General features: G+C 35.4%; 3 protein-coding genes across 3 annotated transcripts in view; 1 reads left to right on the plus strand and 2 right to left on the minus strand.

The window, feature by feature from the left end:
* Positions 1-297: 297 nt before the first annotated feature.
* LOC112055260 (protein ABHD11-like) lies at positions 298-3786 on the minus strand. Its single transcript, XM_024095286.2, has 3 exons — positions 3482-3786; positions 1089-1459; positions 298-433 (listed from the first exon to the last, which is right to left on the minus strand). Exons 1-3 carry the CDS (start codon positions 3689-3691, stop codon positions 298-300), a joined length of 717 nt encoding a protein of 238 aa, XP_023951054.2. The 5' UTR covers positions 3692-3786.
* A 1419-nt stretch (positions 3787-5205) lies between these two features.
* LOC112055252 (protein ABHD11) lies at positions 5206-9083 on the minus strand. Its single transcript, XM_024095276.2, has 4 exons — positions 9077-9083; positions 7879-8210; positions 7015-7379; positions 5206-5349 (listed from the first exon to the last, which is right to left on the minus strand). Exons 1-4 carry the CDS (start codon positions 9081-9083, stop codon positions 5208-5210), a joined length of 846 nt encoding a protein of 281 aa, XP_023951044.2. The 3' UTR covers positions 5206-5207.
* A 1076-nt stretch (positions 9084-10159) lies between these two features.
* Positions 10160-15670, plus strand: part of LOC112055259 (elongation of very long chain fatty acids protein) — a 36433-nt gene continuing 30922 nt past the window's right edge. The window contains exon 1 of the mRNA XM_024095284.2: positions 10160-10312. The gene's annotated coding sequence lies outside the window, so the exon portion shown is untranslated. The remainder of the gene's footprint in view (positions 10313-15670) is intronic.

A 15670-nucleotide genomic window follows, 5' to 3' on the forward strand; every position in this document is an offset into this window, starting at 1 on the left:
GCATAGAATTTACTTTTTGGATCGAACTCACGACATTTCTTGTGTTGATTGAGGCTTCAAAATTTTCGTAACCTAATGAAAAATATTTTAGCTAGAATTGTTAATTTATGGTTCGGTTTCTTGAAGCCCCGGATTTAAGTAAAGTTAAGGTAAAGTTAAGTAACAGGTCATAAAGATATAAGTAGGTAATTCTGCAGAAGATAATTCTACTATTTAAGTACCTATGTGGCAAGTGCTTGTGCTCGTGGTATTCAGAAGATTTTTCTATACAAAGATTTTGCCGCAAATAAATAATTTTTAAGTTGATAGAAAATCTTTTATTAGAGCAAGAAATTCATCAGGAGCTTGCGCGTGCACGTTGTGACCAACACCTTCAATGTATTTGAGGTTTACATTCGGAAAGTATTTCTTAATTCCCGTTAGATCGCCTGGCCTGAAATAAAATTAAAATGTTTGTCTAACTTAAGTACTATAAAAATCTTTCTCTAGATGTCATTTATTATGGAAAGTAGGTAGTCATTCAATCGAAATTAGCGCTAGAACACTTAATACATTATGCTAGACTGCGATATCATCTGGTGACGATATCGTATGTTCTTTTTTTAACCGACTTCCAAAAAGGAGGAGGTTCTACGTTCGGCTGTATGTATGTTTTTTTTTTTTTTTTTTTTTTTTATGTATGTATGTCCAGCGATAATTCCGTCATTTGTGGACCGATTTTGAAAATTCTTTTTTTGTTTTTGGATCCATTTCTGCCCGTGGTCCAATTTACTATATAACTATAATATTAAAGTGCCTACATAATCCTCCCAGATAAGTAGGTACATCATTAACAACCCATATTAGGCTGACTGCTGAGCACGAGTCTCCCTTCAGAATGAGAGGGGTTAGGCCAATATTCCACCACGCTAGCCCAATGCAGATTGGCTGACTTCCAACACGCTGAGAATTATGAAAATTCTCAGTTATGCAGGTTTCCTTACGATGTTTTTCCTTCACCGTTTGAGACATGTGAAATTTAATTTCGTTCCTAAGTAGGTAAGTATATTTTATGAGAACTAATTATGAGCTATCATAATTTTACTCACGGTAAGAATTTAGACTTTCCGCCCCCAATGAACAGAGTTGGACCGCTATATTGTTTTCCAGACATCTCGCTTGGAAATCTCGCTATCTCCGTTGAATATTCCTTCAGCACGTTTACGTTACTTATCCAACCAATTGATTTGTCTGGTTTTATACCTATGTTCATCAGGACATATCCAATAGAATCGTCTTTTATTACCCCTGATGCCACCAGTTTCTCTTTAGCGACAGCTCTGGCTTTGACGACGTTGGTTATGTTTTTAAAATGAATGCTTTTCATGGCGTCTATGAGTTGCGGGAACGTCTCGTTGAGGGCGCTTGTTGTGGACACTGGGGAGATGTCGACCACAACTAATTTTGACACTATAGAAGGCTGGAATATAAATCATGTTTTTATAATTAAAGCACAAACCCAAGGTCTAAGATGCGCGCTAACGGCCAGTTTCTTCATCGCAAGTAACAGTCAAAGTAACGTCATAAATCAAAAGTAACTGTCTTATTCACTGAAAAATTAAGTCTTCTTTACTACTTACTACTTTTACTGTTACTTTAGCTTTACATAAAGAAACTGGCTGTAAGAGATAACGAGATTTGTCCATAAACAACGTCATTGTATACTCTCGACTCTGAATTTGCCCTGAGTGCGAGCGTTTTTAACGGCCTGGTAGGGCCTAGACTATATGGATTCGTAAGGCCTAGGTCGCACTACGGTTTGTTTTGTCTGGCGGAAAAGCGCCAAATCGCGGAAATGCCCGAACCACACATACTACAATTTTATCCATTAAATTGGATATAATAAAATTAGCTATTAACAAAATTCGTTCCTGCAATTTTTAAAAGAGAATATTTTAAAATGTGACCAATATTTACGTTCCCATTCAATTAGTCGAAAGTCTGCCAGAGATACGACAATAGAACTGCGGGGGGAATCGAACTACCAACGTGAATAATTATAACTAGCGGACGCCCGCGACTTCGTCCGCGATTTATCGATATCGATTATAATATAATGCCCTTAATCTTCTAAATGCCATCTTCAACCGAATTTTAAAAGAATTTTACCTGTTACAGTTTTATTATAAAGTAGCGGACGCCCGCGACTTCGTCCGCGTGAAACCTTACTACTACCCCTGCCCCTACCCTACCTTATACCTACCCTACTTCTACCCTACCCTACCCCTACCCTATACTTACCCTACCACTACCCTACCCCTACCCTACCCTCGACGGCGACGGATGCTCAAAAAATGGAGTAACTTCTCCCGTTTTCTCAACATTTCCCTTCACTGCTCTGCTCCTATTAATCGTAGCGTCATGAAAAGTATACTATAAACTGCCCACTGCATCAGTATCGACCACTAATCACCCCCTGATAATTATTTTGGAAATATATTTCATGTACAGAATTGACCTTTCTACAGATTTTATTATAAGTAGGTATAGATATAGATATTATAAACTGTGATAACTTCGCTGAGCAATGATTAAGTGATACACATCCATAAAATAGTCATAAAGTTTTTTTAAAAATTGATATTCTACAATTTTCGTAATTTTTCATTTCGTACGAACCTCCTGCAGAGAGTATTCTCTGGTGTTGCACTTATGAGACTTAAAGAAACGTGATAGCCTTGTGGATATGACCTCTGCCTTCGATTCGGAGGGCGTTTGAATTCGGTCCGGGGCATGCCCCTTCAACTTTTCAGTAGTATTCATTTGAGAAATTACGTAAATATCACGTGTCTCAAACGGTGAAGGAAAAACATCGTTAGGAAAACTGCATAGTATTGAGAATTTACTTAAGTATGTCTGCCTATCCTTATTAGGCCAAAGGCTTAAACCCTCTCATTTCGAGAGGATACTCGTGATCAACAGTGAGCTGAATATAGGTTGTTAATGATGTTGCGCGTATATGCGTAGTTCTCAAAGTAAATGACTATAAACTCATTTACTTTGAGAACTACATACTTATATTAATTTACAAATTCTATGTTACATCCTCAGAATACAGAAAATGACCAGAAGGGGTGATAGCGCAAAGAAGTGAAGCCATTTAAACTACACATAAGCCATTTAAACTACACATTTTATGAGTTAGTCCACTACCAAGCGATTACTCACTCTGTGTTTGTGAGTATGTGTTTAACATATAATGTGATGAACTGTACACTTATTGTTTTCCTTCTAACATTATAAACTTTTACCACAAAATAGGGAAAAATTTAACAGCGTCATGTACTAGCAACATTACGCGGGTGGGAAGGGCGACGAGTGCGGGATGTTGCTAAAATTTTTGGACACTGCGTGCTATATAATGACATCTTAACGTGGCTTCTGGTGTTTTTCTGTATTCTGAGGTTACATCTACACTATAAAAAAGTAAACGTAGCTCGACCTCAGACAGTGCTATAACCATGCCAGTCCTGCCTCCCATGCTGTGGCCAATAATTGCAGCTTGTTTTATAGATAATTGACTTATTAGATGTGACACGTCCGAAGCCAGATCTGGGTAAGTATGGCTGTCGGCGTGTGGACTTTCCCCATGATTCCTCGCGTCCACAGCAATTACAGGCTTCTGAGTTGCGGCGTTGATTCTTTTAGACATACTTTCCCAGTTTTTCTTCGAACCCAACAAGCCATGGATGATGACAACCGGCTCCCGACTGTTTGCCTTCTCAAATTCTCCATAAACTTTATATGCTAGATCGACTGCATGTCGCACATTATTGTTTCTCAGTATTTTTACATACAACATGAGACGGCTTCTATTGCATGTTAAATTCATAGCGAAGTATTTTATAAAAACCTTACCAACTAAAGTGACAATTGATTACTTTTACAATACATGAAACAGCATGAAACTCACACACTGATTAACCACAGATTAATGATATACCTATCAACGGTAAGATCATAGATATACCCGTGGATAAGATTATCTGAAGTACTTTGATTTTTGATTATTATTTTTGATTGCAATATAGATATTTTTTGATTACATTATAGATATAGTATCTACGACGCAATACGTATAATTTTGACATAAATTTTTTCCAAATGTAAATTTCTCATAAAGATATAAGTAGCAGATACAAGGGGTTAAAAAGACCCATTATATGTGAGGTATTTTTAGGACACGAGCCGTAAGGCGAGGGCCGCCAAATGGAAACCGAGTATATAATGGGTTTAGCCCCGCGTATTACACTCTGCTTTTCAATATGATTGCGAGAAAATAACATAATTCAATGATTTATTTTCATTGAAAATTAAATGTACATAAGTCTACAATTTTGGATGCGGGAGATGCTTTTACCCGGTAACATAATTTCCGACTGCTGTGAAGATGAATAATGTGTAGGTATGTGAGCTAAACGTGGGAGACAGTAGTTTAAAAAACTCCATTCGTAGTGAATCTATTCGTTGTTCTTTTCTCCACTTTACCTAGGTAGGTATTTAAGTAAATGCGTTTCGACTTTGATGGTGACAGATTGAAAATTTCATCCATCTCCAAATTAGGATCACCATTCTCACTAGATGAAGTAGTAGTATAGTAAGAAGTCTATAGAATTCTATCTATTCTATAGTCTATAGAAGTCTATAGAAGTAGAGTAAGTCACAAATTTACAGTGAATTTCTTAAAAAAAAAATCAATTAAGTGTGTAGGTATTATTCACGCCAATTGTTTTTTAAATTCCCGCTTTCTAATTTTATTTTTCTATAATCTTTCACACGAGAAAAGCAAAGGTATTACATCTTTACACCGTACAGCCATGTCTTCAAATCTCGCTCTTGAAATTCGCAACTCAATGAAAATCAAATGAAAAAAGGGAACGCATTCCACAGTCAAGAACGCTGCATTTCATTCCAATTTCAAGTTTTTATTTTTATTAAACAATCAGGGCCTTACCTATGATGGTTCTATTTACGAATAAAACCTCCTCCGTTATAAAGTAGGCTACTACTTGGCCTCGTACTCGTAACAGACAAAAAAACAAAATTACTTTAGCCCGCTGAAATGGTTGTTTAGCCCCGCTGTGGAGTGGTAATATGACAGTGTTTATGAGCAAGAATAGATACCTTGCTGAGAGGTTATGGAATGAAAATAGTTTTTACATGAAGCTTTATTTATTTGTCTTCAGGAAAGCAATGGCAATTTCCAAAAAAGTTTTCGTGTCCTCAGAATGCAAATTGTGTCCCACTTCAGGAATGTAGGACACCACCGCGCGGGGGAACATCTCTCGGATTGCGGGCAAATCATCAGCTCTGCAACAGTTGAGGATAAATTATATTAAAAGATCTAGGCATACTAAAAAACAAACTCTTCCGTTCCTCTGTTTGTTGACGATAAACTGGACAGTACCTATTTGTTACGAGTTTCTAAAGTACCTACGGGTAACATTCATATAATTAAACTAGTTTAATCGACAAACGTTGTTTTGCCTTATAAAAAATAATTTAATAGTATGAAAATAGAAAAGTTAACCTCATCATCATCATCATATCAGCCGATGGACGTCCACTGCAGACATAGGCCTTTTGTAGGGGCTTATAAACATCACGATACTGGGCCGCCTGTATCCAGCGAATCCCTGCGACTCGCTTGATGTCATCAGTCCACCTTGTGGGGGGGTGGTGGGATATATATTTTTTTTAATCTTAATAGACTTGCGCTTGACTATAATAATGCCTATTCACTCTTGTCTTGAAGGTGCACAAATCATATGTGTTAGGAAAAACAGAAGCCGGAAGAGCATTCCACATCTTCGCTGTTCTTATTAGAAACGTCGATGCGAAACGTTTTGTGCGAGTCAACTGGACATCGACAACAAAAGGATGGATTTGCACGGTGTCTCGCTGTTCTATGGTTGAATGGATTGACTAGAATCTAGATTGAAAAGATCCTGTGCGCACTTTCCGAAATATATTCGGTAAAAAAACGAAAGACAGGCAACGTTATGTCGGTGTTGAAGACTTTGCACATTCTTTCCCGCCAGAGATTCATCACCAATCATACGTCTAGCGCGACGATCAACTGAGTTATGCGGAGAGCTGATATTTAGCAGACCCATCCCATAGGTACTGCAGTATTCCATACTTGTTCGAACCTGAGCTTGATATAGGGTAAGAGGCTGTTTAGAAGTGAAATACCGCTTAACCTTGATATAAATGAGGGTAATTGTTGGAAGTGTAATGCATACCATTGACGATCAATTATTCTCACGTCTCTGCAGCACCCACGACTATAACTGATCGTGTATTGGTCACAGCGTGCATGACTCGACTTATGAAACGTCTTCGCTGCCGTTTGTGCTGCAGAAACGTGAGAATAATTGACCGTCAATGGCTGACTTTACAAGGGCTAGAGGCTTTCACGCGGGCGAAGTTGCAGCAGTCTGATAAACCCGACTAAAGACTTTGTGATCCGAAGTCGTGTAGGCCGCTGAACTAATCAGTAGATTTACTGTAATAACTAATTTTATTTAATTATAGACTAGCTGTCGCCTCGTGGTTTCATCTGCATAGTTCCCGCTCTCGTGACTCTCTCAATGTGAGAATATGTCACTCACGAATACGTGGCTTCCTAGTGGTAAAAGAATCTTCAAAGTTGGTTCTGTAGAGAGAGATCAAGAGATCTCTATCCCTACAATACCTCAAACTTTACCTCGTATTATTAGTAAGTATAGATAAATTGAATATTCAATTTCGAAAAACGCACATGTCCGAAAATTTTGTATGTCCAGGAATTAAAAAAAAACAATTATTTTCCAAACTAGTGTTTATTTTCTAAAGTTGTGTTACATTTTGGTGTTAAAATTAATCTAAATATGTTATTAGATATTTTATATTAGTGCGATGTTTATATAGAATATCCATCATGTGCCCTTTTCGATATCGCATATTCAATTATAGGTACTTTTGGTTGCTTACGGAAGATATTCCGATAGCTGCCCGCCTATGAATAACGTAGGCCCGTAAAATGATTGCTTTCTCATTATGTCCGGAAACGATTTTATGTATTTGAAATGTTTGACCAAAATATCGAGGTTGCACGCCCAACCAATCTTGTGATTAGATTTCTTTATTACGTTCCATAGTATTGCCTTTAACAAGTGATGGTCTTTCACTATAGGTTTTAGTTGTTTTTTGACTTCTTTTTTTGCTGCACGTATTTTCTTAGCTTTCTTAAAATCTACATTGTTCATAGCTACTAGGATTTCTGGTAAGGAATCTGAGTGTCGGGCGGTCGACACCGGAGAAATATCCACGACCAAAAGTCCAGCTACTTTGTCGGGCTGGAAGTAAATAAAATATTTGACAAAGACGACTTATTTTGGCCAGTAGTGGGAGACAAATCTAAGATTTATGTTTTAAAATGTATACTTTCTTATAATAAATATGTAGAGAGGTCAATTCTGTACATGAAATACATTTCCAAAATAACTATCAGGGGGACAATAAAATTTTTGTCTGTCTGTCTGTATACAAACAAAAACTACCTACTCCACGGATTTTAACGAGACTTAATATAATTATTCTTCATACTGCTGGGCAGGTTTTAGTATACTTTTCATCACGCTAATATTAATAGGAGCAGAGCAGTGAAGGGAAATGTTAGGAAAACGGGAGAAGTTACTCCATTTTTACAGCGATACTGTAAGGGCTTGATTAAAGAGGTCTAAAAGTGGACGAAGTCGCGGGCGTCCGCTAGTTAAATAATAAATTAATAAATAGCCTCAATGTCTCAGGTCTCAAGTCTTTTCTTTCATAAAAAAAAATATTACTAGTACTTACCGCTGCAAGCGATACACCCATCACAACTTTACCACCCATACAATGACCAACGAGACTAGCTCGCTTTATTGACAGTTTGTCTAGCAGTATCAAGATATCACCCACGAGATCTTCGTATTTGTGCGAGTTGGCATGTGGACTGTGGCCGTGATTTCTTAAATCAATAGATACAACTGCTTTCTTTACAACATTCACTATTGTCTTCCCTATATCGTCCCAATGCTTCTTGCAACCTAAAAGGCCATGTACCAAAAGTATCGGTGGTTCATGGTATATCGTTGGTTCCCCATAAATTTTGTATGACAAGTTAACTGCAGATTTGGTTGGTATTCCTTTAAAGTTAGTTATACGTCGAACGCGTATGACTGAGCGTAGTGTGGAACGTATTTTAATAACAAATGCGTATTTGGGTAATTTTAAGGTTAACATGTTTTGACAAAATAAATGTCATAGCATTTTATTTTTACTCAAATTTTGACTGTAGGAAATACGTATCGTAAGGTCAAACAAGGGCCATGCCTATTGTAATGTCGGAAGATACTTTCTATCCATTATGCTACGTAAAAAAATACTACGTAAATATACGTACGCTACGTAAATTCGGTGAAGGAAAACATCGTGAGGAAACCTGCATACCAGAGAATTATCTTAATTCTCTGCGTGTGTGAAGTCTGCCAATCCGCATTGGGCCAGCGTGGTGGACTATTGGCCTAACCCCTCTCATTCTGAGAGGAGACTCGAGCTCAGCAGTGAGCCGAATATGGGTTGATGACGACGATGCTACGTAAAGTATCAGTAGGTACAACCTATGTGTTGCACTTTTCAAGAGTCAACGATTTGAAAATACCTATACATTACATAAATAGTTTCTAAATTGTACAGGGTTCAATTGTATTTTAATACAGAGACACTATCGTAAATACAAGTACACTAGAAATTTAATCCAAATCGTTAAATAAAAATAATAATAATCGTTAAATAATAATAAATAAATCGTTTCGAAGTTTAATTATTATAGTTGTAATTAACTGAACAAGAAGATCGTAAGTGGAAAACCATTGCCTGTAAACAAAGTTAAGAATTCGCTGTATATATGCAAAACGTCCTTTAAAAATTTGCTGTCCTTTAAATTTAAATTAAATAAATTTAAATCTACCTGGGAACTTAATGTATTCTGAGCCTGGGAAATAGGATTTACGCTCCATGTGCTTGTAGTTACTTTGGTTACAATACCAGTATGCGAAGTAATCGGCCAACGATATATCTCATGAAAGAAATAGACAAAATGTCATCCAATGGCGGCGGAGTACTCCCAGTCCGATCTCTTTGTTCACATCGCAACGAAAGAGATAGCGATATTTCCAGTTGCGTTACTAAGCGTTACTATTGGTTTTCATATTTCTTTTCTGTCACAAAAAGCTCTAGCTTATAATACTAACCTATACAGAGTATGGGTGATAAACACACGTATAGAAAATATATGTTTAATAGGCATATAAAAAATCTATCCCATCTAGAGTATGGTCTACTTCTGTAGCGTTTTCCCGCAGGAGCTTTCCATGATATCACTGTTTTCGTTCATCTTCGGTCTTTGAATCTGGCTATTTGTCCCGCCCATTTCCATTTTTATTTTTGGCTGTGTGTTACAGCATCTATGTGATCGCAGGTCTTATTTTAGTGTGATTTATTTTTTGTTTTGTACCAAGATGGATTGTGACTGTCATTAGGGGTCTGATGTAGGTATTCGTTTGAGATGAAATTTTATACTAAAAATGGAAAAATAATAAAAATTTTAATAAAAAAAATACAACAGACTTCAAAACCTAAAAACGTACACACTAAACTAAAAAGCGAAAAATAACATCATAATATGTTCTACCTGCTGATCAGTATGAAGGCGGTGCTTAGCCGGTGTTGTCTTAATTTAAGCCATTTCTGACAGGACATGAAACAACACTGTCTGCAAAATTCAATTCCATAAGATATTCTCACCTGGCTTGAATTAATACATCACCGGCTTAGCACCGCCTTAATACTGATCAGCAGGTAGAACATATTATGATGTTATTTTTCGCTTTTTAGTTTAGTGGGTACGTTTTTAGGTTTTGAAGTCGGTTGTTTTTTTTTAATTAAAATTTTTATTATTTGTATTTTCTTAATATTAAGCATACTGCGTAAAAAATATATATGTACATAACTTATTAGCTACTTGTTACATATATGACTACAAATCTCCGTTGTATCGATCTCATGCATATTAATTTCTCCACACTCATTCAAGTCTCGATATCCAGTGTGAAGTTTATTATTATTTATACTTGCGTTAAGTTTCCAAGGCGTTTAAAGTTTAAGTAAACGGCCCCGGCGGAGGTTGTTCCTTCAGTTCGTAAGACAATCTTGAACTTCGTAGTGTGTCGAACGTACGCCGAGACAGGTAAATCGTGTAATTTTAACAATATTTAACATATTTCCGCCATGAGAGTGAGAGTGTAAACTTTGTACGGAATGCCGAAAGTGAGTTTTAGTTGAAGTGAGTCTTTATAAATTTTCTTTAATCGCAGAATTGTGTGTAGGGAAATTAATTTTCGATTTTGGAATTTGAACTATTTTGTGATTTGGTACCTAGGTAAATCAAAATGTTTTAATTTAAATAAAATTACATATACGTAAAAAACTTACTATAAAAACTAGATGACCCGGTGAACTTTGTTTTACTTTTTACCTAAATTCACTCAGGGGTATTGAAAATTGATGTTGCCCGATTATAACAGACCTACCAGAACACACAAAATTTCTTTAAAATCGGTCCAGCCGTTTCGGTGGAGTTTGTTAATTCCGACACGAAAATTTTATAATATAATTAGATATTTCCCCCAATTTAAGTTTATAAACTTCGGTCATAATAATAATATCTTCTGATTATGGAATCCGATTATAACTGAATATATTATTTATCCGAACTATTTTAAATTTCATGCTCTACGGCCTAAGCCAAGGACATAAGATGTTTGATTCGAGTCCGCTAAGGCACATCAGGTGTTATCCCATTATTAGTTAATTTCTATCCATCAGGGTAAATGTTTTGATTTAAGAATAATTTTATTTATTACAATAATAACAATTGTTAATTATATTATAATTATAATAAATAATTGTTTTATGTGTAGTTACTTGCGTATAGGAACAAATATTATTTGCTCACTATTATGCTCTCAAAAATACCTACCTACCTGGATACCTACTCGTATTTTATTTACAAACGTTTATAATTATAATTACATTTGCTTGATAGGAAGATAGGTAGGATATTACCAACTTTAATATATTTTTTTAAATTTATATATTTTCTATGCATTGTAAAGATGATTTAATTAGTACCAAGTAATTATAATTACTTAGGTATAATACCTATGAAATACTATACATATTACATATACATATCTACCTTAAAATCTTTGGCACATAGGTAACTACATGCCAAAGATTTTTAGTAGTTATTATAGTCTCTGAACTAAACCGCGGATGGACATTGGACGGACAGACGGACATGGCGAAACTAAAGGTTCCTTGTTAACTATGGAACTCTAAAATACATGAATTAAGGCCGATTTCATCGCCTTCTAAGGTCTAAGATTCGGCATTACAATTATATACCTACCATCATCTGTTGAAAAAACTGATTCAAGGTAGAAAAAAATATAACTTGGTCTCCCTAGGGATTTTTGGAACTATTCAAATTAGTTTATAGATAATTAGGTGGGGCAACTACCATTTGCGTTTTATCCATTACGGGACACCCTGTATACTCTCATCTGTTATTTATTATTGATAAGAAATAAATGATAGATAGGTAATATTTAAAGTGACATTTTGCTAATATATTGCCTAGTTAAATTGCGGCTAGATACGTTTTACATACTAAAATCTAGGATACTATGAACTAGATCAGAGGCAAATTGATGTAGGTAAATAAAACTTTCATTTGACATAATAAGACGACTAAATAACTGATGAAGGAATATAAATAACACTCTCCTGTTTATATCTGACAATGATAACACCATAGTTGCAGTAGTGAAAGCAGGCAATCTTTGCGGTAACAATTCTGTTGGGTATATTATTTTAACTTGATAATTTACGACGTAAATAAGTAGATTAATTAAATTTAATTAATAAAATATCATTTAATATTCATTATAAAACCATATTCGGCTCACTGCTGAGCTCGAGTCTCTTCTTGGAATGAATATACTATTCTAGCTGACGCCGTGTGGTTTCACCCGCATGGTTCCCGTTCCCGTAGGAATATGGGGATAATATAGCCTTCCTCGATAATTGGGTTATCTAACACTGAAATAATTATTAAAATCGGACCAGTAGTTTATGTGATTAGCGCGTTTAAACAAACAAACTCTTCAGCTTTATAATATTAGTATAGATTATAGAATTGTTGAAGAAAATTAACAATATTTAAACAAAGTGTTTGTATTGTTTTTGACGTAACCTTAACCATGGTTTTTAGTTAAAAAAGCTAAAAAAAATACATTTCAGATCTACTTTTTTAAGATTGCTAGTTGAGATGTTATAATGCCTTACTTTATGGAACGTTAATTCGTTCGGTCACCGACACGTTTAGGGTTGCCATCTCTGTTATAAATCAGTGTTGTACGTTATTTCGAGTAATTGTACTCTATTCTATGAAAAAAATATGTAAGTACACAAATCTACAAAAACGTATGCTTCGCTTTAGCAATGAGAATCATTTGTTAATATTAAGGTAAAAAAAATATGTTTAAAAGTAAAACAAATTATTCGTTTCTACTTTATTTTGAATGAACATACTATTTTCTACATTTACTTACATGAAATAATGAATTTTTATGCTTTTTCTTACATATTAGTTGAAATCTTAAAAATTTTGTATCAATAGAATATCACGCTAGTTGGGGATTAAAACCACTTCGTACGTAAAATCCATTACCATTCAATCGTAGAAACAGACGATATTAAAAGGGAAGGCCCATCCTCGGCCCTGGCCTATCATAACTACCCCGCAATTTAATTACATCCCCAACTAACCTTATAATTTGTCCTCAACGGGACAAGTAGATCGTGGACCATACAGCCTAAGATTTACAACATTTTTTGAAGATTCATGATTGGTTTGTTTGTTCGTTTTCTTGTTTGTTTAGCTTGTTGGTAATGGAATGTAATACAAAAAGAAAATCAGCTTTAAATGTTAATCAATTTTGGTAAACCAGCAAACTTTTTGAGCAAGAAGAGTGATAAAAAGACGTATTTTCGAAACATACTTTTTATTAAGCCAATTATTTTACCAGATCGTTATCTGAAACATCATATTATTATCATCTCCATATGCTTTTATATGGGGGTACTCATACCTGCCCCTGTAACCAAGTGGCACGTAGATTCTCTTTCTACGATCGAAAACGCTTCGAAAACTAGACAATTGTATGGGAATGACAGATCTTCATTACGTGACCTGTCGATAGCAACTGTCATTCCTGGATCCGGTGGTCATTTCCTTTGTCCGGTGAGAGAGTAATGCGTACCCAATAAAAATATCGATTAGTGATAACTGCAAATATTATACAAAAAATAAACCGTGCATTTTTCATTAAACACAGGTGGCAACCCTAGTCACGTTGCATGTCATGCAATTCTGCAAAGTAACGTTCGCTTCTCTCAATGATTATATACCTACTTGCAGTTGTGTGGGATAGATGTAATTAATAGTTATTTCAATTTAAAGCTTTTACTACTAGTGAAGTTATTAGCAATTTATATTTATTCAAATTCGTATAAACCTGTGAAAAAAAATATTAAAATTACTAAATAAAATCCGGTCTAGAAAGATATTACATAATTTTTTGGACACATTGGGACTTCACATTTTCGATATATTAGTGTCCATAAATTTGCAGCTTTTTGGAAGTTAAAATTAAAAACAAAACCCCTGTCAGGAATTGAATATTCCATCCTGTTTAAAGAGCCCTTAATTTTTGTAAGCTCGCCGCATTACATAGAATAAGTAAATTACCAAAAACTAACATCGTAAGTGTTCTACTGATCGTTATGAAGGCATTAGGGTTAGCTTTGTAACATTTTTATCTTCTATGGAAAACCTTTCAAGACGTTGCATTTACTAAATAATTGCGAGCCATCAAATCAATATCAAAATTAGATTTACTTTATTTTCTTGTTAGCCGTTGCTGATAATGCGTTGTTCTTCAACAAGCAAAACTCACACTGCACTGCACTGTTGTAAATATTTTCTTATAATAAAAACAATTTTCGGAATAACCTACTTATTTATCTAGGTACTAAAATTAATTAAATTTCTGTCGTGGTTCCTAAGCATTTGTTTAATTATTTCATGCTGCGGTTAACTTTTAATGAAATAGTTATGCGGCCTTGTTCGCAAATCTGCCTTTGTCTCCCTGGTTATCATCAAAATTAAGTGTTAGCATAGAATTAATCGTGATAGCCCAGTCGATCGGAGCTCTACCTTCGATTCGTAGGTTCGCATCCGGTCCGGGACATGCTCCCAACCAATCAAGTTTTCAGTTATGTGCATTTTAAGAAATTAAAAATCATGTGTCTCAAACGTTGTTAAGGAAAAACATCGTGAGGAAATCTGCATACATGACAATTTTCTTAATTCTCAACGTGTGAAGTCTGCCAATCCACATTGGGCCAGCATAGTGGACTATTAGACTAACCCAGGGGCGTAACTACCGCGGTATCAGCTGTATCAATGATACGGGGCCTCTGAACTACAGGGGCCCCTTACGTCTGAAAGCAAAAATTTGTAAATTGTAATCTACGATCGCACTGAATCTGGCGCTTGCCAGAAAAATCAAAAAACTGCCTATTGAGTTTCACTTCAGTACGTAATCCACGATCACACTGAATCTGGTGCTTCCCAGAAAAATTTAAAAACTGCCTATTGAGTTTCACTTCAGTACGTAATAGAAGAAGAGGCCCGAAAAAGCAATCTCTTTTTTCCCGAGTTAAGCATGCGCCCAAAAGCTGGAAACATCCTATCAAGTGACTGTCATATTTATATTAAGCAAGCATTTTTGTTTATGTTGTAAGATTTTTTTACCCATTATTTGGGCCGCCAAGTAATTTTGATACAGGGCCTAAACATGTATAAATAGTTTCCGCGGGATAGCTAAAATTTCAATTTGAACTAATCACTTATTTCTTCTTCTTCCTTTTTTTCATATGGTGCTCTTATTTACTAATATTCTAATAATATTATAATACTAATTTTTGCTTTCACACGTAAGGGGCCTCTGTAGTCCGGGGGCCCCGTATCATTGATACGGCTGATATTTAAAAAAAAAAGAATATTTGCCTTTTATAATATGACCAATATTCCCATTCCCCTCTAACTAGTCGGGAATGACTGTGATAATGTCAAGGACATATCATTGATCACTTTTTAGATGATTAGATCGGAAAAACGAAAATACCATGAAAACAATATAATGTTCGTATACATACACTAGCTGACGCCGCGCGATTTTACTCGCGTGGTTCCCGTTCCCGTAGGATTACAAGGATAATATAAAGCTTATAGCCTTTCTCGATAAATGGGCTATCTAACACTGAAAGAATATTTCAAATCGGACCAGTAGTTTCTGAGATTAGCGCGTTAAAACAAACAAACTCTTCAGCTTTATAATAGTATAGATAATTGACATTGAGCCATTCTGGCTTCGTTGAGTAACGCGACTGCAAACTTCCATAAACTCGCATTCAA

The sequence above is a fragment of the Bicyclus anynana genome, chromosome 8, assembly GCF_947172395.1.
Source record: "Bicyclus anynana chromosome 8, ilBicAnyn1.1, whole genome shotgun sequence".
NCBI classification, from domain to species: Eukaryota; Metazoa; Arthropoda; class Insecta; order Lepidoptera; family Nymphalidae; genus Bicyclus; species Bicyclus anynana.